The sequence below is a fragment of the Salmo salar genome, chromosome ssa05 (genome assembly GCF_905237065.1).
Source record: "Salmo salar chromosome ssa05, Ssal_v3.1, whole genome shotgun sequence".
Taxonomy (NCBI): domain Eukaryota; kingdom Metazoa; phylum Chordata; class Actinopteri; order Salmoniformes; family Salmonidae; genus Salmo; species Salmo salar.
This window is the reverse complement of record NC_059446.1, coordinates 82,801,315-82,827,173: the sequence shown is the minus strand read 5'-3', so window position 1 is coordinate 82,827,173 and position 25,859 is coordinate 82,801,315. Positions and strand designations below refer to the sequence as shown.

The 25,859-nt window shown below is 41.3% G+C and overlaps 2 protein-coding genes across 3 annotated transcripts; both read right to left on the bottom strand.

Annotated features, from left to right (window-relative positions):
• Nucleotides 1-537: 537 nt before the first annotated feature.
• Nucleotides 538-6,418, bottom strand: LOC123743189 (transmembrane protein 196). Its single transcript, XM_045719157.1, has 4 exons — nucleotides 4,081-6,418; nucleotides 3,939-3,995; nucleotides 2,209-2,463; nucleotides 538-1,609 (listed from the first exon to the last, which is right to left on the bottom strand). Exons 1-4 carry the CDS (start codon nucleotides 4,243-4,245, stop codon nucleotides 1,523-1,525), a joined length of 564 nt encoding a protein of 187 aa, XP_045575113.1. The 5' UTR covers nucleotides 4,246-6,418; the 3' UTR covers nucleotides 538-1,522.
• An 8,454-nt stretch (nucleotides 6,419-14,872) lies between these two features.
• LOC106573372 (metastasis-associated in colon cancer protein 1) lies at nucleotides 14,873-20,811 on the bottom strand. Of its 2 annotated transcripts, none has more exons than XM_014148377.2 (5): nucleotides 20,630-20,811; nucleotides 19,191-19,316; nucleotides 16,756-18,809; nucleotides 16,404-16,592; nucleotides 14,873-16,118 (listed from the first exon to the last, which is right to left on the bottom strand). In XM_014148377.2, the coding sequence occupies exons 2-5, from the start codon at nucleotides 19,306-19,308 to the stop codon at nucleotides 15,915-15,917; spliced, it is 2,565 nt and encodes an 854-aa protein (XP_014003852.2). In that variant the 5' UTR covers nucleotides 19,309-19,316; nucleotides 20,630-20,811; the 3' UTR covers nucleotides 14,873-15,914. The 2 variants fall into 2 exon arrangements, with proteins under 2 accessions (XP_014003852.2, XP_014003860.2); XM_014148385.2 differs by lacking the exon at nucleotides 20,630-20,811 and adding an exon at nucleotides 20,515-20,574.
• Nucleotides 20,812-25,859: the final 5,048 nt, after the last annotated feature.

The following is a 25,859-nucleotide window of genomic DNA, read 5'->3' as shown; positions in this document are numbered from 1 at the left end:
AGGACTAGAGCCAGGTGAAACAGTCAGTCAGTCATTCAGGACTAGAGCCAGGTGAAACAGCATTTTGTTTTTTCACCAAAAAGGGGAAAGAGTAAAAACCTAGCAGTCAGTCTCCCACACCCCCACGTAGTTCACCGTGGCAACAGATTTATGGTAGAAAGAACTGGGTGAGGACCTTGAGGGGAGCTTTGTTTGGGAGGTCTCACCCTGTCCAATGTCCCCATGAGAGGAGGGGTGGCCATGGAAGGACCAGGTTTCACTTTACAGGAAGTTCTGGTGGTTCTCACAGCTCCCTGGGATATAGTCTTCTGTGTTCCAAATGGCACCCTCCCTATGGGCCCTGGTCAAAAGTAGTGCACTGTGTAGGGAATAGGGTGCCATTTGGGATGTAACCCATAATCTGTATTCTTACTTTGCAAGGGATGAGGGAGTCGGTAAGAGAATACATAAATGTAAATTCATGGAATGTTTTTCCTTGTCCTTCCATGCTGTGCTTATCTTCTCTGGACAACATTTCCATAAATAGGACTGGATATTTTCAGGTTAAGGGCTTTGCTCAGGGATACACAGGAAGTAGGACTGCAATTTCAATCTGTCTGCAACACTCTGCTCATTTATCCATAACCTTCCATATTTATTATGCTGTTCAAATGTTCTACTACAAGATTCAACATCTGAGTCCCAATTCCCTATATAGTGCACTACTATTGACCACAGGGCTCTGGTCAAAAGTAGTGCACTATGTAGGTAATAGGGTGCCGTTTGGTAAGAAAATAAATTTAAAAGATGGAGTGCTCCCTCTAGTGGGGAAATATAACTATCACTACTGCCTCCTACTGGTGGTGGTCTGCTGCAAAATATACTAATTCATATAGAATGAATTTCCTAATGGATACAATAAAGCCATCAACATCATCACCATCAACATCATCATCCACTGTAGTCATCATCATCATCATCATCATCATCCATCGTAGTCATCATCCATCACCATCATTAAACCTTTAATTCATTATAATGCTCTAAATTGTAAAAACCTATCACAGATGGGATGTTATTATATTTGCATGCTTATGAATAAACACACATATATTTAAATAATAAATAATCATTAAAATAAATAATAGTACTGGAAACCACTTCCACTGTATGACATGATCTCTATGACCAGTCAAACCCTGAAGCAGTTATGTCTTTCACTGTCTCAACACTGACAATCTCAAGTGGTTTAGTTGTTCTTTTTGAGCCTTTGGAGGTGCCATAGCTTTGTCCCCTCTATCTGCTGTTTCCATGTCCCCCAAAACCATGTCTGGGGACTATCCAGGTGCATCATTCAGCCTACATCGTCACTGGTAAGCCGATTGTCAAATCTCACAGCGCCTTCTCATAGTGTTGCCGTAACTTCAGTTGATTCCTTTGTGTATCAGTTAATTGCAAGAGATCACGTCCCCTGCAACCATTGGTGTTGTATGGAACCAACATTGTTTCCATGTTGCTTTGAATACAGTAACACAGCTGGGCTTCAGCCTAATGACAATGGAGGTGAGGACTTTCCATTGAAGGAGATCTGGGGAATGCTGGCTGCTCTCTCAGATCTCTCAGCCAACTCCTGGAATAAACAGTAGTACAGCAGGGTTATATGAGCTTCTCAATTAGGACTTTTCATCATTATAGTTAGCAGACACTCTTATGCAGAGCGAATAAAAATAGGTTCACTCCAGTGGAGGCTGCTGAGGGGAGGACGGCTCATAATAATGTCTGGAACGGAGCAGATGGAATGGCATCAAACACATGGAAAACATGAGTTTGATGCATTTGATAACATTCCACTCATTCTGCTCCAGTCATTACCATGAGCCCGTCCTCCCCAAGTAAGGTTCCACCAACCTCCTGTGGTGTGTTCATATCCCTCTTCAGAACAGTGGTTCCCAACTCCAGTCCTCCAGTACCCCCGTCAGGACACATGTTTGTTGTAGCCCCGGACAAACATGCCCCATTCAACTCATTGAGGGCCTGATGATTAGTAGACAAGTTGAATGAGGTGTGCTTGTCGGGCTACAATAATAATGTGTAGTGTTGAGGGTACTGGAGGACCGGAGTAGGCAACCACTGCTTTAGAAATACATAGTGACAGAAATGACAGGCCATTCACTCTGTCCAATTCTAGATTATTATTGACTTTTCCGTTCATGTTTTATCTGAGCTCACCTTTTCATTCATCTCATGGGAGTGGTGCAGGGACAGCTCTCTCTCCAGGTACATCCTCTGCTGTTCGCTGCTGGCCAGACGACAGGTGAGCCAGGTAAACAGGATGGACACTCCGATGCCCAGGCAGGCCATCACCATGATGGCCAGGTAGAGGGACGGCAAGGCATCGGGACGCTTTGCCACCACACGCACAAACTGGAAGTTTAGGATCCCACTGATCAACCCACAGATACAGCAGGCTGAAAATAGGATCATCTGAAGAGAGAGACAGTTTTAAAGCACATTTTTTGCAATTCTACACTTTTTGCCATGGGGTAGAGAGACAGTTTTGCAGTTTTAAAGTTAATTTCCTACAGTTCTACACATTTTGCCATGACTTATGCCATGTAAATGATATCTGAGTGAGAGTGACTAACAAAACAATGGGGGTCCCCCTGCAGGTCAGGGCCACTGGGCACGTGCCCTGCATGCCTGGTTGGTATGCAGGCATTATTACTACAAGTTTAGATGGCTGGCTAGACTAATTTACCAATCTAAAAATGTTTAGCTGACACGACTAATTGAGTGACTGTCAGTGACTGACACAACAAGAGCAAAACTGCTGATGCACAACCAAATGGTGAACTTGCACCTTGTGTATTCTACTATTGTAACGTTAACTGTGAACAGTAAGTTGAGATCCTGACTGAGTTCTCTAGCGGCCTGGGGCCCTAAGTGACCGCTTATGTTACTTATGCCTGGAGCTGGCCCTAGGCAGTGGTGGAAAAAGTACCCAAATGTCAAACTTGAGTAAAAGTAAAGATACCTTATTAGAAAATGACTCAAGTAAAAGTGAAAGTCACCCAGTAAAATACTACTTGAGTAAAAGTCTAAAAGTATTTGGTTTTAAATATACTTAAGTATCAAAAGTAAATGTAATTTCAAAAATATACTTAAGAATCAAAAGTAAAAGTATAAATCATTTTAAATTCCTTATATTAGGCAAGCCAGACCGCACAATTTTCTTGTTTTTCTTTTATTTACAGAAAGTCAGGGGCACACTCCAACACTCAGACATTACAAACGCAGCAAGTGTGTTTAGTGAGTCTGCCAGATCAGAGGCAGTAGGGATGACCAGGGATGTTCTCTTGATAAGTGCATGAATTTGAAAATGTTTCTATCCTGCTAAGCATTCAAAATGTAAAAAGTACTTTGGGTGTTAGGGAAAATGAATAGAAGTAAAAATGACATTTTCTTTAGGAATGTAGTGAAGTAAATGTAGTCAAAAATATAAATAGTAAAGTATACAGATACCCCAAAAAACTACTTTAGTAGTACCTTCAAGTATTTTTACCTAAGTATTTTACACCACTGGCCCTAGGTGTGTTTCAAGTTGCGGGTCTTAATGTCACAAGCATAAGTACAATGAAATTACTTTCTTGCAAGCTCTAACACCAACAATGCACTGCATGCACTGTACATTCTTAGAAAAAAAGCACTTTGAAAAAAAGGTTCCAAAATGGTTCTTTGGCTGTCCTCATAGGAGAAACATGTTGGGTTCCAGGTAGAACTCTCTGTGGAAAGGGTTATACCTGGAACCAAAAGGGTTGTACCTGAAACCAAAAAGGGTTCTTCAAACGGTCAAATGGTTCTCCTATGCGGACAGCCAAAGTACCCTTTTAGGTTCTAGATAGCACTTGTTTTTCTAAAAGTGTACCCACGTTAAATACATCGTAATAAAATCAACTTACAATCAATCCTGACCTCTTCTTCGCACACACCATCCCACATAGTCCACAGATGAGAAACTGGGGGGGAAATAAAAAGTTATACCCTCCCATTCCTATTAACCATAGAGGTAATAATACTGCAAAAGCGAATTATTTGACTTACACAAATTCCGCTCCATATAGGAGAGGCATCCCCCAGCTGCAGCTTGTGAACCGACCGGACTCGGATGATGCCGAACACCCCGAGCGCGATGCTGGACGCACCGAGCCCCATCTCCAACACCGACAGTACCACCAGACTCCAGATGTTACATCCTCTGTCCGGCATCACTCATTCCTTCACAGCGGGTCATTCAAGAGGTGGTGGTGGTCACCCCCTCGAACCAGCCAAAAAGCAGCGAGTATTGGTTTTTGCGCTAAAAGCATTAATCCATAAATCAAAATTACGCAGGTGGACTTTTGCGCGAGGGAATGTTTCTATCCAGTATCCACCAAGTGATCCACCACGTAAGGGCTACTTACATGTTCCCTCTAAATACTCCACTGTTAGACTTTATAAAGGTATTCTAAATCATATCTTGTCATAGTCTACATGGATTTATCAGGATTTGCACTGGACAGCTCTGTGGACTGCTAGTATGCGTGTTTGATCTACTGTAAGACAGTCACGCGTCATTCTCGCCAGTTGCCACCCTCTCAAAACTTTTCTTGCCCACAGCTGCAGTGCTCGCGACTCACGTGACTTCCTTGACGTCTTTAGCGCTCATGTGTGCAGTTTATATACATGAGGGTGATTTAAGGTAACTCGCTAGTAAGATTATATAACTAACGAATCCCATGAATTGCCCCTAAGGAAATAAAAATAGTAAAATTAAATTAAACACCCAATCAATGCATAATGCAAAGGCTAATGCACAAGGCATAATACTTGATATTGTCAATTGCATAGCTTGTATGGTCCAATGTTACAGTATATAGCTGAATGAATCCATTCTTGAATTTATTTTGTGCACATAATTACATATTATAAACTGGGTGGTTCGAGCCCTGAATGCTGATTGGCTGAAAGCCGTGGTAAATCAGACCATATACCATGGGTATCACAAACATGTATTTGACCTGTTCTAATTAAGTTGGTAGCAATAAGGCACCTTAGGGGTTTGTGGTATATTGCCAATATACCACGGCTAAGGGCTGTCTGTATACAGGCACTCCGCGTTGCGTCATGTTTAAGAACAGCCATTAGCTGTGGTATATTGGCCATATTCCACACCCCCTCAGGCCTTATTTCTTAATTATATTTAAACTGTAGTGTTAAAATTTTTTTGTATGGCATTATGAAATATGTGTAGTAGGATTACTTCCTGTGTAGTATAAGACCCAGCAACATGTTGTAGGGCTGGTTTCCCAGACACAGATTAAGCCTGGACCTGGACTAAAACATTTGAATCCAAGAATAAGCATAATCTATGTCCAGGAAACCAATCCTTAAATGTTGCATAATAATTCGCAAACCCTTCCAACCTGATCCTTTACTCCAAGCCCTGGAGAACAACTCAGTCTGACATAGTAAGAGGCTTGCTATTTTTAGCACCTGTAACAATACAACATGAACACTTCCCTCTATAGAGGCAGACATTCATGTTCACACTGCTAAACCCTACAAACCTACTCTCTGAAAGGGATAACACTACTCTCTGAATGAGATAACACTACTCTCTGAATGAGATAACACTACTCTCTGAATGAGATAACACTCCATGTTCAGTGTGTGCATTCCAAATTGAACACTTCTTTTGACCATGACCCATAGGGCACTATAAATGGAAGAGGGTGCCATTTGGGACAGAGTGTGACAGTGAATGGAAAGGCTACAGTATAAAAGGCTCCCTCAACAAAAGTACTCATATCTCATTAATCACAAAATGCACTGCCTCACTGAGTCTGAAAAGGCAGAGTGCTGGTCCATTCTTTGTTGAGGTTGGTTTTGCCTGGGGGCATTTTGGGGTTTTGCTCCTCTGGTTTCGCTGCTATGGGTGAAGTCTCTCCGCTGAATCCTCCCTTGGCTTGTTAACAATAAGCAGGCAGGCAACAGGTACATTCCAGATAGTGTTCGTGTTCAGTTCACACAGACAGTCCATGTTTTTGGTGCTGACAGTCTCAGACAACCTGTTTTGTGTGTTTCTGTGTGTGTTGTTCTGTTCTTGCTCTACTGTCGGTGCAAGGAAGACACCAGGAGAAAGAAGTTGTCAAGCACACATTACGTTTTACGCTCGACAAGCTATAGTTTATGTTAATGCTGTTGATGTTAGTGTTGTATGTTGTTGTATGAGTGGTGTATGTTGTGTGTTGTTGTATGTTATTGTATGATGTATGAGTGTTGTATGTTGTACATTATTGTATGATGTATGAGTGTTGTATGTTGTTGTACATTGTTGTATTATGTATGAGTGTTGTACATTGTTGTATTGTGTATGAGTGTTGTACATTGTTGTATTATGTATGAGTGTTGTACGTTATTGTATTATGTATGAGTGTTGTACATTGTTGTATTATGTATGAGTGTTGTACATTGTTGTATTATGTATGAGTTTGTCATTTTGTATTATATGAGTGTTGTACTTGTTGTATTATGTATGAGTGTTGTACATTGTTGTATTATGTATGATGTTGTTTTTGTATTATGTATGAGTGTTGTACATTGTTGTATTATGTATGAGTGTTGTACATTGTTGTATTATGTATGAGTGTTGTACGTTATTGTATTATGTATGAGTGTTGTATGTTGTTGTATGTTGTTGTATGTGGAAGAGGATGCATCCTTTAGTCATGTTATCTTGTTCCTGAAAAAGAAACAGTATTCAAAAAGACAAGCTACAGTTGTACTATTAATACAGTGGGCCCCTCCTAAACGGCACCCTATTCAATACATAGTGCCCTACTATGAGCCCTGGTCAGAAGTAGTGCACTATACAGGGAATAGGGTGCCATTTGGGACACATCCTGTGTGTTTGGAAATGGCCGTCATCTTTAATAGGCCGAGCAGAAGAGACACTGTCTGATGTGGTTGATCATGTGACGTCAATGAGTAGAATGACGGTGATTTACAGTAATGCCAACATCAAAACAGGGTCATGGGGATTAGCTGTCTGTCTTATTCAACAGGCACCGACGATCTGTCTCAGATTTAGGGGTTGACTCGGTACATTACAATATTTTAATTAACTCTGTAATCGACTATTAACTCTAACCTACTCTCACTGCAACACGTGCGGGAAGTTGCGTTACAGATGAGCACGGTTAAAAACAGAAAGTGACTATACATGAGGCATGTTTCACACATTTCTTGAGCTTGAGACATGACATTTAAATGTAGGACAGGTTCATACGCTGTAACCTGACACCTCCGATTAGGAAACATGTCAGGTGTGTCGTTGTTTCATCTTCACAGAGAAGCTGCGTACCTCCGTCAGGTACTTCTCTTCCTTCCTGTTTACTTTAACTAAAGAAAACCCTGCCATTGAAACTATATTTGATCATGTAAGCTCAGACCTAAAGAAATAGACAATATATCAATGTCTCTTCCTATATGACACTAAGAGAGTGATAGGCAGGCATGTTGACATCTCACTCGTGACGATCTGTGCTGTCCCAGAGAGGAGGTGAGTGCATTTTACAGCCATTACCTCCATCATCACACTGCTCCCAGTAATGTGGAGTGTCAGAGCCATTTTAGAGAACAGCTCACCAGGTACAGGCAACACTACCTGCCTGTCTCAACATGTCTAGTGAAGGGAAACCACAAAGTAACTATTACTGTACAACAATAACCTACATGGTGTAATTCTAAAGGCCCAGACCGTTAGATGCAGGGTTGAGTCAATCAATTCTGTTTGAACTTCCTGAATGGCAGAAGATTACAGTGTAGACGTGGCTATCATTTGTGCACGTTCAAATGGGACATGGTGAAAGTGTTTCCTATGAAGCAGAACTATGGTGGTGACTGGTGATTGAAGGAAACTGATTGAAAAGGAAACTGACTATTTAAACTGATTAATCTGTTGTTGGTTTTTTTACATTGAGCAACCTGTTTCTTTATTGAAACAAGGAAGTGATTCAGATGAATTGTCCCAGAAAGTGTGGACATGTCAATGACTAAATAGGCAGACATCCTGGCCTGTGGTGGAAATCCAGACTGACAGAAGTCTCTCTAGCCTGTCACATCAGAGAACTGTCATGACTTTGGAAGCTCAGGACGGTAGATTAGTATCTATGTTCAACCACACGCTTTTATACTGTGGTTCTAGCTCTGCCTATTATTCAAATGTTTTAATGTTAATAGTGAGGAATAAACACTAAATGTCTCCTCCATGTTCCTCCTGTCTTCTCCTAGGAAACAGTCGGACACGAGCCAGATAACTGAACTGGATTTGGTGTCCTCCTTGTGTTACTGCCTGCTCACCCGTGCTTTAACCTCACCCGGAAAACAGGACGTCTTTGTCTTGGGTTACGTCACATTGAATGGCCAACTAAATGATCTGAAGGCTGGGATTGGTTTAATTTTTTTTTATTCACTTTTATTTTATTTGGCAAGTCTGTTAGGGACAAATTCTGATTTACAATGCCGGTCTACCCTGAGACAAAAGGATTTCTACTGGGACGGGCGCTGGAATAAAAAATAAAACTGTATTACAAAACACACATCACAACAAGAGACACCACAACACTTCATAAAGAGAGACCTAAGACACCAATACACTTCATAAAGACAGACCTAAGACACCACAACACTACATAAAGAGAGACCTAAGACACCACAACACTTCATAAAGAGAGACCTAAGACACCACAACACTTCATAAAGAGAGACCTAAGACACCACAACACTACATAAAGAGAGACCTAAGACACCACAACACTACATAAAGAGAGACCTAAGACACCACAACACTACATAAAGAGAGACCTAATACACCACAACACTACATAAAGACAGACCTAAGACACCACAACACTACATAAAGACAGACCTAAGACACCACATAAAGAGAGACCTAATACAACAACACTACATAAAGAGAGACCTAAGACACCACAACACTACATAAAGACAGACCTAAGACACCACAACACTTCATAAAGACAGACCTAAGACACCACAACACTTCATAAAGACAGACCTAAGACACCACAACACTTCATAAAGACAGACCTAAGACACCACAACACTTCATAAAGAGAGACCTAAGACACCACAACACTACATAAAGACAGACCTAAGACACCACAACACTACATAAAGACAGACCTAAGACACCACAACACCACATAAAGACAGACCTAAGACACCACAACACTTCATAAAGAGAGACCTAAGACACCACAACACTTCATAAAGAGAGACCTAAGACACCACAACACTACATAAAGAGAGACCTAAGACACCACAACACCACATAAAGAGAGACCTAAGACACCACAACACTTCATAAAGACAGACCTAAGACACCACAACACTTCATAAAGACAGACCTAAGACACCACAACACTTCATAAAGAGAGACCTAAGACACCACAACACTTCATAAAGAGAGACCTAAGACACCACAACACTTCATAAAGACAGACCTAAGACACCACAACACTTCATAAAGACAGACCTAAGACACCACAACACTACATAAAGAGAGACCTAAGACACCACAACACTACATAAAGACAGACCTAAGACACCACAACACTACATAAAGACAGACCTAAGACACCACAACACTTCATAAAGAGAGACCTAAGACACCACAACACCACATAAAGAGAGACCTAAGACACCACACAATAAAGACAGACCTAAGACACCACAAAACTACATAAAGACAGACCTAAGACACCACAACACTACATAAAGAGAGACCTAAGACACCACAACACTACATAAAGACAGACCTAAGACACCACAACACTACATAAAGACAGACCTAAGACACCACAACACTTCATAAAGACAGACCTAAGACACCACAACACTACATAAAGACAGACCTAAGACACCACAACACTACATAAAGAGAGACCTAAGACACCACAACACTTCATAAAGAGAGACCTAAGACACCACAACACTACATAAAGACAGACCTAAGACACCACAACACTTCATAAAGACAGACCTAAGACACCACAACACTTCATAAAGACAGACCTAAGACACCACAACACTTCATAAAGACAGACCTAAGACACCACAACACTACATAAAGAGAGACCTAAGACACCACATAAAGAGAGACCTAATACAACAACACTACATAAAGACAGACCTAAGACACCACAACACTTCATAAAGACAGACCTAAGACACCACAACACTTCATAAAGAGAGACCTAAGACACCACAACACTTCATAAAGACAGACCTAAGACACCACAACACTACATAAAGACAGACCTAAGACACCACAACACTTCATAAAGACAGACCTAAGACACCACAACACTTCATAAAGACAGACCTAAGACACCACAACACTTCATAAAGACAGACCTAAGACACCACAACACTACATAAAGACAGACCTAAGACACCACACATAAAGAGAGACCTAAGACACCACAACACTACATAAAGACAGACCTAAGACACCACAACACTTCATAAAGACAGACCTAAGACACCACAACACTACATAAAGACAGACCTAAGACACTACATAAAGACAGACCTAAGACACCACAACACTACATAAAGACAGACCTAAGACACCACAACACTTCATAAAGAGAGACCTAAGACACCACAACACTTCATAAAGACAGACCTAAGACACCACAACACTTCATAAAGACAGACCTAAGACACCACAACACTTCATAAAGACAGACCTAAGACACCACAACACTACATAAAGAGAGACCTAAGACACCACATAAAGAGAGACCTAATACAACAACACTACATAAAGACAGACCTAAGACACCACAACACTTCATAAAGACAGACCTAAGACACCACAACACTACATAAAGACAGACCTAAGACACTACATAAAGACAGACCTAAGACACCACAACACTACATAAAGACAGACCTAAGACACCACAACACTTCATAAAGACAGACCTAAGACACCACAACACTTCATAAAGACAGACCTAAGACACCACAACACTACATAAAGACAGACCTAAGACACCACAACACTTCATAAAGACAGACCTAAGACACCACAACACTACATAAAGACAGACCTAAGACACCACAACACTTCATAAAGACAGACCTAAGACACCACAACACTCATAAAGAGAGACCTAATACACCACAACACTACATAAAGAGAGACCTAAGACACCACAACACTACATAAAGACAGACCTAAGACACCACAACACTACATAAAGACAGACCTAAGACACCACAACACTACATAAAGACAGACCTAAGACACCACAACACTACATAAAGACAGACCTAAGACACCACAACACTTCATAAAGACAGACCTAAGACACCACAACACTTCATAAAGACAGACCTAAGACACCACAACACTTCATAAAGACAGACCTAAGACACCACATAAAGAGAGACCTAATACAACAACACTACATAAAGAGAGACCTAAGACACCACAACACTACATAAAGACAGACCTAAGACACCACAACACTTCATAAAGACAGACCTAAGACACCACAACACTTCATAAAGACAGACCTAAGACACCACAACACTACATAAAGAGAGACCTAAGACACCACATAGAGACCTAAAACACCACATAAAGAGAGACCTAAGACACCACATAAAGAGAGACCTAAGACACCACAACACTTCATAAAGAGAGACCTAAGACACCACAACACCACATAAAGACAGACCTAAGACACCACAACACTTCATAAAGACAGACCTAAGACACCACAACACTTCATAAAGACAGACCTAAGACACCACAACACTACATAAAGAGAGACCTAAGACACCACAACACCACATAAAGACAGACCTAAGACACCACAACACCACATAAAGACAGACCTAAGACACCACAACACTACATAAAGACAGACCTAAGACACCACAACACTACATAAAGACAGACCTAAGACACCACAACACTACATAAAGAGAGACCTAAGACACCACAACACTACATAAAGACAGACCTAAGACACCACAACACTTCATAAAGACAGACCTAAGACACCACAACACTACATAAAGACAGACCTAATACACCACAACACTTCATAAAGACAGACCTAAGACACCACAACACTTCATAAAGACAGACCTAAGACACCACATAAAGAGAGACCTAAGACACCACATAGAGACCTAAAACACCACATAAAGAGAGACCTAAGACACCACATAAAGAGAGACCTAAGACACCACAACACTTCATAAAGAGAGACCTAAGACACCACAACACTTCATAAAGACAGACCTAAGACACCACAACACTTCATAAAGACAGACCTAAGACACCACAACACTTCATAAAGACAGACCTAAGACACCACAACACCACATAAAGACAGACCTAAGACACCACAACACTACATAAAGACAGACCTAAGACACCACAACACCACATAAAGACAGACCTAAGACACCACAACACTACATAAAGACAGACCTAAGACACCACAACACTACATAAAGACAGACCTAAGACACCACAACACTACATAAAGACAGACCTAATACAACAACACTACATAAAGAGAGACCTAAGACACCACAACACTACATAAAGACAGACCTAAGACACCACAACACTACATAAAGACAGACCTAAGACACCACAACACTACATAAAGACAGACCTAAGACACCACAACACTACATAAAGACAGACCTAAGACACCACAACACATAAAGACAGACCTAAGACACCACAACACTTCATAAAGACAGACCTAAGACACCACAACACTACATAAAGAGAGACCTAAGACACCACAACACCACATAAAGAGAGACCTAAGACACCACAACACTACATAAAGACAGACCTAAGACACCACAACACCACATAAAGAGAGACATAAGACACCACATAAAGACAGACCTAAGACACCACAAACCTTCATAAAGACAGACCTAAGACAATAACACTACATAAAGACAGACCTAAGACAATAACACTACATAAAGACAGACCTAAGACAATAACACTACATAAAGACAGACCTAAGACAATAACACTACATAAAGACAGACCTAAGACAATAACACTACATAAAGACAGACCTAAGACAACAACACAGCATGGCAGCAACACATGACAACACATGAACTCTGTCTCTCATGCTGCTGACCAGTCTGGCAGAGAAAGAAAGAATACTGCCCTGCAAGCTGGAGGAGTGATATCATCCCTCTTTTTACATGTATATGAAAATACATAGTAACAATTTATTGTTTCCTCAGTGCAGAATGAGGGGTTGGTGTTGACTGTTACTGTACATTTACCTCCATGTAGGGCCGGTTTCCCAGACACTGATTAAGCCTATATAGTCCTGGACGAAAAATGACTTTCAATGGAGATTCACTGTTGAGATGTATTTTTAGTCCAGTACTAGAACTAATCTGTGTCTGGGAAACAGTCCGATAGTGCTTAAGTTGTAATATAGGATCTCAGCTATTGCCCCGCCTTTTAAAGTGCACATTCAAGTGTCGGTCAGAGTCACAGATTCCAATTATAAATCAAGTTAAAGTTTCAGTCAGTGCGGGCAATTGACTTCAGTGTATCCTCCACTCTGGTGTTTTAAAGGACTCTTTGTGCCTCCACCCTCGCATGGCAAAGTTTTGACTTGGTCAGCCTTATCTGGGATCGGCCCGGACTTCCATTTCAGTGGGGAGAAATTAGATCGCCCAATTAATCCCAGAGATTTATCCATCAATCACTTGATGTTTTGCCCAGTGAGATGTAGTCTTCCCATGTTTAAATGAAGTGTCGCAGCTCCATAATTAATCTGCACTTGATGCTGGTCCAGTAACATGTCACTGGTCCACTATCTGGATGGAATATTACCAGGATATTGAATAAGACCATTGTCTCTCTGTTGTCAACAACAGATGAACTATAAATCATTTCAATGACAAGATATTTCAGTAGTTATAATGTAACAGCCATTGTTTAAAGCTATTCAGAACATCTTTTTGCTTTAGGACTGTAAATGTATCAGGAAGGAGATACATACAGTATATTATATATTTATTTGTTCTTCTATTTTAAGCCAGAATGTATGCAGTCATAACATTTACCTGTAATACAGAACAGAAACAGGATAGACATCCTGAGCTTTCCCGTTGCCAACGCCAACAGATAAAGACTAAAGACCATACAATGCAACTCTCAGTTGAAACCAGCTTAAATAAACAGAGGAGAGAAAGTCAAACTAAAAAGGTCAACAAGAGTAAGTCAACAGAAAACACACAGCCAGGAAATTCTAGGACAGGATTCAATTCTGTATAGGGTTCAAGGACAGGATTCATTGCTGATAAATTGGGGAGATAGGATTGGGAATTTCAGTTTCAGGTCTTTTAAATGAAGGGTTTCCTCTGTGGATACAACCTGGCTGTACAGAGAATGTGATCTAGGCCTATGTAATTAAAGTGTTATTTCCATGGTAAATCAAGTCGTTTCAATCATCCCCCTCTATGAACAGACTTCAGTATTAAGGTCAATGGAGTCCCTAACGGAACCCAAATATTGTAATTTATCTTTAACTGAACGGATGTGACATGTTAGAGACCAAAGTGAACCGCATGACACTACTCGTAGTATCTTGTCACATTATTACACTACCCACAATGCAAGACACAGACCCTTACTGCTCACTATCCCTGCTACTCTTACAAGACAAGACATGTGACTCACAACCTGGTGATGAACTAGAACATAAATAATGGGTCTTCTCAATTAACTACTTTAGTTGACAATTCATTGAAAATAGATATATATTACTTATCTATCAAAATGTAAGTAATATTTATTCATACTTCATACACACCAGGTCACCATTTCAGTTATAAATCTTCATTGTGAAATATTATATTTCAGATAAATCACAACAAGGTTGTTTTACATTATATTACATATTTAAAATATATTTCAACATAATATGCTATTTTCAAGTAGACAACACTAAATGCACTGAAAAAGGTTTCAATGGATGGGCTTAAGACACGGAGTTAAAAAATATCAATCTAAATACTGAGGATTGGATTTGGCAGATAAAACAAATGTAATCCCTTCCAACCTTAATCAAAATGAGCGTAAATACAGCCTCTAAAATAAATGTAAAATGTAATGAAAAACCAGGGGGACTTCATGTAACATTGTAACATAAAATATAAAGGTATAAAAACGTGTGACAACTGGAAGCGCTAACTCTACTGTATGTTACCTTACTATTAATGTAAAATCAATAACAAGTACTAACACATAGTGTCAAACAGAAAAACCCAAAGTAACAGGCCTCAATATAGTTTCTGCTGTTTTGTCTTAAGAAATGACGTCAAAGGAAGCAAATATCTGTTAGACAAATTATCAAAACGAATCCTTTATAAAAACTCATGTAAAGACAAATATGGTTAATATGGCTGAGATATGTTCGTTTGCATCCTGTGTAACAGAATGTGTTCATACACTGGTTCTGGCTTTGTATGAACAAAATCTAGCAATATAGTTTAAGTATCTGCCCACAATGAAAAATGTAATATAGCTATAATTATGTTTACGACATGAACTGAACTCTAAGAAGAAACTCTGACAAAGTGGGTAAAGACACGGCACAATACAAGAACAAACATTGACTTCATCTTCGCCTCACCCTCTGCATCGTAACAAGGACCTCCATATTCAAAGATAGTGGGAACTGCACAGTAAGCTTTATCAAAGGGCCTCTGTGGCCTCAGTTCTACAGTTCTTACCCATTTGAGCGCTCCAGCGTGCTCATTCTGCTCCTCAGTGGGATTCTATGGTTCTATGGTTTGGGGAAGGCCGAGACCCTGAGGATCTCCAGACAGTTGACTGCGATTAGCGCCCCGGTCAGCTGCCTCCACTGTCTGGTGATTGGGCTCTTCATCTTGTCCAGGGCCAGGTGGAGGTCCTGGATCATGTCCTGGTAGCCCTCCCCGTACAGCTGGCTCCATGAGTACAGGAAGTCATAGGCAGGTTTCCACATAGACTACAATAGAGAGAGGAAGATCCACAAGTTCAGTTCAGTTGATAGTTGGGGAATCTATCAAATCAGAGTTTATTCGTCATATGCACAGGATACAGCAGGGTGTAAACGGTACAATGAAAGCAGTGGAAATAAATCTATAGCCCATCTATAATGGACTATACAAATAAAAGTATTGGTACAGCCTTCCTAATCCTTGTCTGTTGATCCAATGAGATCATGAATGGGTGATCTCCTAAGAACAACACATTTTCCTAAATACAACAAATAAAAGTAAAATGAACTAACCACGGCGCTAACTTCTCCACTCTTCCCCCGGTGTGGTGCCTCGTAAGCAGCGATCTGAGCACTGGAGAGTTTCCCCAGCCTCTCAGCGAGCTCCCTCCACCTGATACCCAGCTCCACCGCCGTGGACAGGATGACCATGTTCTGGATCAGATGAGCCACTAGAGCCTGAGAGTCCATCTTCAACAGACCCTAGGATGGAAAAAGCAACATACAAAACACTTACTTGAAATGCAATAAATGAAGCGCATTTGGCAAAGAGAAAAAGTCATTCAAAATAAAAGTCAAGCTGGTTTGAAGATTCTTCTCTAAACCTGAGACCTATCAAACATGCCCCTTCCTTTTCTACACTTACGATCATGAGCTTGTGCTGGAACTTCTTCTTGCTGTTCTCGGTGTGGCAGTCCTCCTTCAGTTTCTCCAGCACGCAGGCCACCTTCTCAGCCTCTGTTTCAGCATGTCTCCGTGTGATTGTGTCGAGCAACAAGCTCGAGTAGCCCAGGGCATCAGCGAAGCCCCTCCAGCTGGGGATGTGTTTGGTCACCAGTGTCTGGATGTCTGAGTAGATGTAGGTGAGCTTCTTGAACGGCAGTGCCATGTTGTCCAAGAGGGTCTCGGTGGTGAAGTCAGTGCCATTGAAGTCGATCACTTGGTCTCGGGTGATGAGCTTGACGTTCTTGCAATGGACCAGGCCGGTCCTGCCTCGGAGGAAGCCGATGTACCACTCCTTGACTTTGGACTGGCCCACCGACCTCACGGTCTCTCTGGAAAGGAGAGCCACGGTGTCACCCTTGAAGTACTCCAGGAGGTACTCCACTCGCGGTTGACGGAGCACTGACTTCAGTGCCACCCCGTAACACTGCACCTTCACAGGTCTGGTCCCGAATTTGGGGAACTCTGGGACGGATTCCTCCGGTATAGCTAGCGATTGACACATTTTGTTTCGCATGGGACCTCGCTTTTCAGAGTGAATAGGTGCCGCTGCAGGGGAAGACACCTGGAACTCTGCTACAGTGACACTGTTTGAATCCCTCACCTGGAAGCGTAGTTTAAAGGAATCCATCTCCCCATTGCCCATCTTGGCCAGCTCAAGAGGCAGGTGAATGACTTTACCCAGTTTGAGTAGCCCTTGTCTCACCTCTTTCCTTTTATCCTGGGCTTTGACTTCGAACTTTGACGCTATGACGGAAGTCGCGATGTGTAGGTCATTCAGTCTCTCTGGGCTAAACTGGTGCTTCTCCCAGAGCTGTAGCACCAGAGGGGGCAAGTTTCTGCTGCCCCTGTGGATATCTGAGAACGGAAGCCTCGGTGGAACGTTATCGTGGCAAGAGACGACCACGACCACTTTGAAAGATGGATGGATATACTTTGGGCCATAAACGGCGACGGTGACTTGACGATCCAGGTAATCCCAAACGGATGTAGCAGGGGGCTGGATAACCGAGGCCTCTGCGGCTACAATAACATAGAAATTAGACTTTAAGTCTTGAAGATTCATCTGCATGATGTTCTTGTAAATGTAACAGTCCTTGACTTTCTGATAAGGTCCCTCTCTCTTGTTGGACACTAGTCCCACAAATGTGGTCATGACCTGACTTATGGGATCCTTCTTGACCTCCGCGACCATTTTCATTTCCAGCGAGATGGATTCCTTTCCGCTCGTGTTGCTGAGACTCACCTCCAGGAGCGGACTCACGGTTGTCATGTAGTTGTTGTTCAGCCCGTGAGGGGGCTCCAGGATGGCTTTCAGTGCAACCTCCTGAACCTCCCCAGCAGGAACATGGCCCTCTGGAATATGGGCGGTAATATCCGAGTCTGGTAACTGTAGTGACCCTCCGTTGTGACCTATCTTGCAGACTATCTGAGAGTCGGTGGCTTGGGTCTGGGCCCATCCAGGACTCTGACTCATCAGGCCTAGGTCAAGACATGACCTCGTTAGCTGCCTGTGACTCAACCAGGCCATTTTGTAAGCCTCCCGGTCATTTTTCAACCACTCAAAATCTGCATTCAGAAATGGGCCTGCTGACAATTTGAAGCTGTTTTCCCTTTTCGGTTCCTTTCTCTCCAGGTCGCCGAGAATATCCGAGGCACTCTTCCATCTCCCTGATTGTCTTATGCTCTTTCGCTTGGTATCCGCAAAATGGACGAAGTTTGTTTCGTCCGAAGATGTGCTACTGGCATCAAAGTTCTCACTGTCAAACAGAGTTGAAAGTTCATCTTTCTGTATTGATAGATCAGCGTTCATTAACGTTTTGTCATTGTTTGTGTGTAAAATGTCATCCAAAAATGGATTGGATATAGACAGTTTGTTCCAGAATGGATTTGTGGTTTGACTTCCATGTTTGACCTCCGGCTGCAACACAGGCCACTCAGAATGTTTTGTCACTTGATTTATTATGTAACTACTCCCTGTAAAAATACAAAATATCTGTGTCAAATCAAAGCCTTACTTACTAATATAAAACATACATATGAGCGCATGGTAAAATCACACAGAATGGGCTTCAATACTGGTTGTTGCTCTTTAAACAGGCATTATTTTAAATGAAGGTACCACTCAAAGGAGCTACTGTACAATACACATAATGCAATCCGATATTTGAAATTGTTTCATAACCAGGGTTGCAAAAATCTAGTAACTTTCCCAAGACTACCAGGTTTTCCAAAAATCCCGGTGAATCTTCCAACTGGGATCTCTGGAAAACCTGGGAAAGTTACCTGATTTGTGGAAACCTATTAATGACATCTAGTTCAAAGACAATATATTTCATAAACGTTAGAGTAGGCTACCGTTTAAATTGTTGATGTTCAGCGTTCCAGTGTCGTCTAGATCAATCAACGTCCCCTCAGATTTGCTCCTAATGAGACTTCCTTGGCGACGAAATGACTTTGCTCTGACAGCTGCCATCTTCACATCTGTAAACATTAAGATTCATAAGTTACATACACAATTACTACACCTCAAATTGCAATCAGTTCGCATAATAATATAGAGTACACAGTATAACCTATATACTATTTTGCTGAATTCGGAGGGTTGCCGTGGCTCGAATTCGGGTCCAGCGGCTGTCAAGCCAAGACCTTAATCGCTATGCCAAGAGGTCCGAACCACTTGACAAAGTCGCTAGGTGTCAAGTTAAGGTCGCTAAAATATATAGGCCAATGTCGTACACTGTTATATGTTTTCTACCCTGGCTGTTTATTCTATAACGCGTGGCTACAAACATGATAGTTTAAGAATACGGATAAAGTAGCCAACAGCGGAAGCGAAAGAAAAGCCTATGAAAACACAGAGAAACAACATATCTAGATAGGCCTACAGTTTCTTTCGTTTACCAAAAGTAGTTTTGTGGTGCCGTAGTAGGGATGGCCGATACCTCGAATTTATATTTTTAGGCCATATGGCCCAGCTCTATGCCATTGTTAGTCCATTTCCTCCACACTGGTTCAGACCTGAGATTCTTTACCTGGGGCTACCTGTGGGTTTAGTTTGAGGTAACCTATTTTACAGAGCAGAAATCATGAACTCATTCAGACTGTCATTTGTTTGCGTAAAGGGAGACTTCTTATCATTCATGTATAGCCTATGTTGCTGTCGCAGTGAGTCAGTCATAATTAATTTGGGTTGTACACGAGTGCACACAAACAGGTTGCTCTTGTCTGGGATTCAACAATCAGTTATTCCGCAAAGCCGCTTCTTGAATGTGTGGGTGGGTGGGTGGGTAGCCAACCCTCCTGCCAAATTTCACCTTATCTCGAAATACAGAAGCCTAGTTCAGGCGCACCTGTTGGATAGCCTACCTTATCGTGGAGAAAATATATAGAGACAGAGCTAGATCTGAATAAACCATCATCATCAACATTAGGCTACATACAGTATGACTACTGTAATAGTTGTTTTTTCCCATGTAGAAATGCTGCTCCGCTGTCTCTGCCATATTTACAAAAATACCGTTTCCGCAGAGTCAACAGGTGTATTACAAACGCTCGCTTGTGCGCTTCAACTACGGTAAACCAGTGCCTATGTAGTTCTGTATGATTATATATATATATATATATATATATATATATATATATCCTAGATGTCAAACGTTCAAACACAAGATAGACCAACCTGTACTATGTTCATACAAATGTTATGATTCCGTTCGGCTACTAGATTTGCACACTTGCCTACAATTTCCAACGTCGGTAGAAACAGCAGAAACATTGTAACAATATTTACTTACCATGTCTCCCCAAACTGTGTATCAGAGATTTCGGGGAATCTCACTTTTGATCAATGGTAATAAGGTTTCCACCATAGCCTTATTTAGACACTAACTTTTTTTTAGGAAGCGAGTCAGACCAAATCATATCTTTACACCTTCAAGCCACAACTCTCGCCTTCTGTTTGCTTTGAAACTACAAGCATTCCGGGACTAGTAGTTCAAAAACAATGAAGCTACTCTTCAAATGAGCTGGTTTAACTTTATAATAAAACTACAATATCCCTAATGCAATCCTGTATTTACGCAAAGAGTGTTGCAACACCTAAAACTGCAGCAGAAACTAGGTAGTTTCAGTGTTCTGTCATTACCGTAGAGACACTTTTTTTCTCCCGCGGATGCAATTATGTGAAGGGCAGACAGTTCAATTACAAAATTGGCCTCATCATGCATAATCATTTAAGCTATTATAAATTATGGGTCATAACACATGTATAAGCTATTTACTGTTTGCTTTAAACAAAGAGTTTTGATTACAAGTTATATATTGAGTTACTCAATTAGTTAATGTAGTGTATTGCTTGAAAGTTTTGTCATCACTTGTAGCCTAATATGGCCTAGATAGCCTACATTAAATGTACAGTACCAGTCAAAAGTTTGGACACACCAACTCATTCAAGGGTTTTTCTTAATTTTTACTATTTTCTACATTGTAGATTAATAGTGAAGACGTCAAAACTATGAAATAACACATATGGAATCATGTAGTAACCCAAAACGTGTTAAACAAATCAAAATATATTTTATATTTGAGATTCTTCAAATAGCCACCCTTTGCCTTGAAGACAGCTTTGCGCACTCTTGGTATTCTCTCACCCAGCGTCATGAGGTACTCACCTGGAATGCATTTCATTTAACAGATGTGCCTTGTTAAAAGTTAATTTGTGGAATTTCTTTCTTTCACAATGCATTTGAGCCAATCAGTTGTGTTGTGACAAGGTAGGTGTGGTATATGTATATAAGATAGCCCTATATGGTAAAATACCAAATCCATATGATAGCAAGAACATATAAAATTAGCAAAGAGAAACCAAAAAAGTATTTTAGATTCTTCAAAGTAGCCACCCATTGCAATGATGACAGCTTTGCACACTCTTGTCATTTTCTCAACCAAGTTCACCTGGAATGTTTTTCCAACAGTCTTGAAGGAGTTCCCACATATGCTGAGCACTTGTTGGCTGATTTTCCTTCACTCTGCGGTCCAACTCATCCCAAACCATCTCAATTGGGTTGAGGTCGGGTGATTGTGGAGGCCAGGTCATTTGATGCATCATTCCATCACTCTCCTTCTTGGTCAAATAGCCCTTACACAGCCTGGGTCATTGTCCTGTTGAAAAACAAATGATAGTCCCACTAAGCACAATCCAGATGGGATGGAGTATTGCTGCAGAATGCTGTGGTAGCCATGCTGGTTAAGTGTGCCTTGAATTCTAAATAAATCACAAACAGTGTCACCAGCAAAGCACCCCCACACCATCACACCTCCTCCTCCATGCTTCACGGTGGCAACCGCGATGTCACCCGTTCACCTACTCTGCGTCTCACAAAGACAGTGGTTGGAACCAAAAATCTCAAATTTGGACTCATCAGACCAAACCACAGATTTCCATCGGACTAATGTCCATTGCTCATGTTTCTTGGCCCAAGTAAGTCTCTTCTTCTTATTGGTGTCCTTTAGTAGTGGTTACTTAGCAGCAATTTTACCATGAAGGCTTGATTCACACAGCCACCTCTGAAAAGTTGATGTTGAGATGTGTCTGTTACTTGAACTCTGTGAAGCATTTATTTGGGCTGCAATTTCTGATGCTGGTAACTCTAATCTACTTATCCTCTGCATCATTGGTAACTCTGGGCCTTCCTTTCCTGAGGCGGTCTTCATTAGAGACAGTTTCATCATAGCGCTTGATGGTTTGCACTTGAAGAAACTGCACTTGAAGAAACTTTCAAAGTTCTTGAAATTTTCCGCATTGACTGACCTTCATGTCTTAAAGTAATGAGGGACTGTCAGTTTTCTTTGCTTATTTGAGCTGTTCTTGCCATAATATGGACTTGGTCTTTTACCAAATAGAGCTATCTTCTGAATACCACCGTTACCTTGTCACAACACAACTGATTGTCTCAAACACATTGAGAAGGAAATAAATTCCACAAATTAACTTTTAACAAGGCACACCCGTTAAATGAAATGCATTCCAGGTGACTACCTCATGAAGCTGGTTGAGAGAATGCCAAAAGTGTGCAAAGCTGTCATCAAGGCAAAGGGTGACTACTTTAAAGAATCTCAAATATAAAATATATTTTGATTTGTTTAACACTTTTTTGGTTACAACAGGATTCCATATGTGTTATTGTATAGTTTTGATGTCTTTACTATTATTCCACAATGTAGAAAAGAGTAAAAATAAAGAAAAACCCTTGAATGAGTTGATGTGTCCAAACTTTTGACTGGTACTGTATGTGAATAACATTGTGATCCTCTCTCTTAGTATAAACGTGGGTGTTTCTTCCAGCCAATGACTTTATGCACATCTTATGTTTGTGGTGTTGAGTTTGCACTCATATATCTTGTCTAAACTCAATATCCAAACCCAATATCCAAACTCAATATCCAAACCTAATGTCCAAACTCAATGAAAAGTTGAAGTGGCTGAATTGTGGCCAGAACCACTATTATTGTGGCCAGAGCTGATGTGGTGTCGTGCTGACCTTGGCCTCTGAAAGTAGCTGGTGTTGGAGGAATGCGACTAAGCTCTCCTGAGTAGATTATGAATGTTAATTTTTTATGGGGAAAAGACGGTCATACAGCACCTATTTAAAACTCTGGGTAGCACATTCAATTATTGTGAAAGGCAAAATGCAAATAAAACTTCACTTACAGATTAAGGTTATGCCCTTTTGGTGCTCAGCCCTCAAATTAATGCTTTTTTAAATAAAATATGATTGATAAAATATTTCAGTATGGTACATATCATACCCCTGAAACTGGTACTGTAGTAGTCGATGCTTTGGACAACTCTACTGACAATGACGTGAAGGAAGTGAGACAGATATGCCTCCTACTGGTCATCCTTAAACAAACTCGCATCACAATGCTGGTTCGATACTATGCTGTTGAGAAAGTTGACTAAAGTCTGCTCTCTAGTGGTGCTCTTAAGGTGTTGTTGTGCCAGGATAAAAATGTACTTGACTGACTGTACATTGAGTGAAAACGTCTTTCCCCCTCATATAGAGCCTTGCTACTCAAAAATGAGCCATGAGCATCATCATAAGGCCCGTTTATACCTGCCACTAACATGCATCCTTTGTCCTGATCTTGTCCCAATCTTGTCCTGATCCTATCCGTTTACACTTATAAAATCTGATCAAAATCAGTTCATAATGCATCTGTTAATCATCTACACCTGTCTAAAAATGTGGCCACAATCAGAATGTGGACAAGATCAAGACAAGGGACGCATGTTAGAACCAGGTATAAACGGGGCTAGAGTCTCTGTGGAAAGTAGCAATATGTGAATCACTTTGTATTAAAGGGATAGTTCACCCAAATTACAACATTACTTACATCAGTGGTTCCCAACCAGGGCTACTTGGACCGCTATGGGTACTTGACCTACACACAGAGGGTACTTGAGAAGACTCATGAGATCATAGGCCTACTGGTAAATGGCACATGAGAGGCTCCTTCAGGGGCACTCCGGGCAGAGCAAAATTAAATTGGTGGTACAGTAACCAAAAAAGGTTGAGAACCACTGAAAGTCATCTATGAGCCAGAAGAGACTGTATTCAACAGTTCAAATATTTTTTTACTGTTAACTTTGGGGCAGCAGCATGTTCGAATTGCATGAAGATAGTTTACCCAGATGTTTTAATGTAACCTTTTTTAATTGAACCTTTATTTAACTGGGCAAGTCAGTTGAGAACAAATTCTTATTTACAATGACGGCCTACACCGGCCAAACCCGGACGACACTGGGCCAATTGTGCACCGCCCTATGGGACTCCCAATCAGGGCCAGTTGTGATACAGCCTGGATTCGAACCAGGGGGTCCGTAGTGAAGCCTCTAGCACTGAGATGCAGTGCCTTAGACCGCTGCGAACTTCAGACCAGCAACATTTATGAATTGCATGGCCAAACCAGCTAGGAAGGAGAGAAGTACAGTACCAGTCAAAAGTTTGGACACACCTACTCATTCCAGGGTTTTCTTTATTTTTTATATTTTCGACAATGTAGAATAGTAGTGAAGACATCAAAACTATGACATAACACATATGTAGTCATGTAATAACCAAAAAAGTCTTCAAAGTAGCCACCCTTTGCCTTGATGACAGCTTTGCACACTCTTGGCATTCTCTCAACCAGCTTCACCTGGAATGATTTTCCAACGGTCTTGGAGGAGTTACCACATATGCTGAGCGCTTGTTGGCTGCTTTTCCTTCACTCTGCAGTCCAACTCATCCCAAACCATCTCAATTGGATTGAGGTCAGGTGATTGTGGAGGCCAGGTCATCTGATGCAGCACTCCATCACTCTCCTTCTTGGTCAAATAGCCCTTACACAGCCTGGAGGTGTGTTGGGTCAATGTCCTGTTGAAAATCAAATGATAGTCCCACTAAGCACAAAGCAGATGGGATGGCATATCACTGCATAATACTGTGGTAGCCATGCTGGTTAAGTGTGCCTTGAATTCTAAATAAATCACAGACAGTGTCACCAGCAAAGCACCCCCACACCATCACACCTCTTCCTCCATGCTTCACGGTGGGAACCACACCTACTCTGCATCTCACAAAGACAGTTGGAACCAAAAATCTCAAATGTGGACTCATCAAACCAAAGAACAGATTTCCACCGGTCCAATGTCCATTGCTCATGTTTCTTCGCCCAAGCAAGTCTTGTCACGCCCTGATCTGCTTCATCTGTCTTTGTGTTTGTCTCCGCCCTCTCCCAGGTGTCGCCCATCTTTCCCATTATCGCAGTGTATTTATACCTGTGTTCTCTGTTTATCTGTTGCCAGTTCGATTTGTTCGTAGAACCTACCAGCATTTGTTTCCCTGCTCCTGCCTGTTTCTTGGTCCTGTTTTCTAGTCTTTCCCAGTTTTTGACCCCTGCCTGCCTGACCCTGAGACTGCCTTGCTGTTCTGGACCCTTACAACCTCTCTGGATTATTGACCCCTGCCTGCCTTGCCCTGT

Coding starts and splice junctions, on each gene's coding strand:
- LOC123743189 (XM_045719157.1), bottom strand. CDS start 4,245: ATGCCGGACAGAGGATGTAACATCTGGAGTCTGGTGGTACTGTCGGTG. Junction 2,464..3,938: donor AGAAGAGGTCAGGATTGATT/GTAAGTTGATTT, acceptor CTCTCTCTTCAG/ATGATCCTATTTTCAGCCTG. Junction 1,610..2,208: donor CCCATGAGATGAATGAAAAG/GTGAGCTCAGAT, acceptor TGTTTATTCCAG/GAGTTGGCTGAGAGATCTGA.
- LOC106573372 (XM_014148377.2), bottom strand. CDS start 19,308: ATGGCAGCTGTCAGAGCAAAGTCATTTCGTCGCCAAGGAAGTCTCATT. Junction 18,810..19,190: donor GAACATCAACAATTTAAACG/GTAGCCTACTCT, acceptor GTATTTTTACAG/GGAGTAGTTACATAATAAAT. Junction 16,593..16,755: donor TCCAGCACAAGCTCATGATC/GTAAGTGTAGAA, acceptor TTTCCATCCTAG/GGTCTGTTGAAGATGGACTC.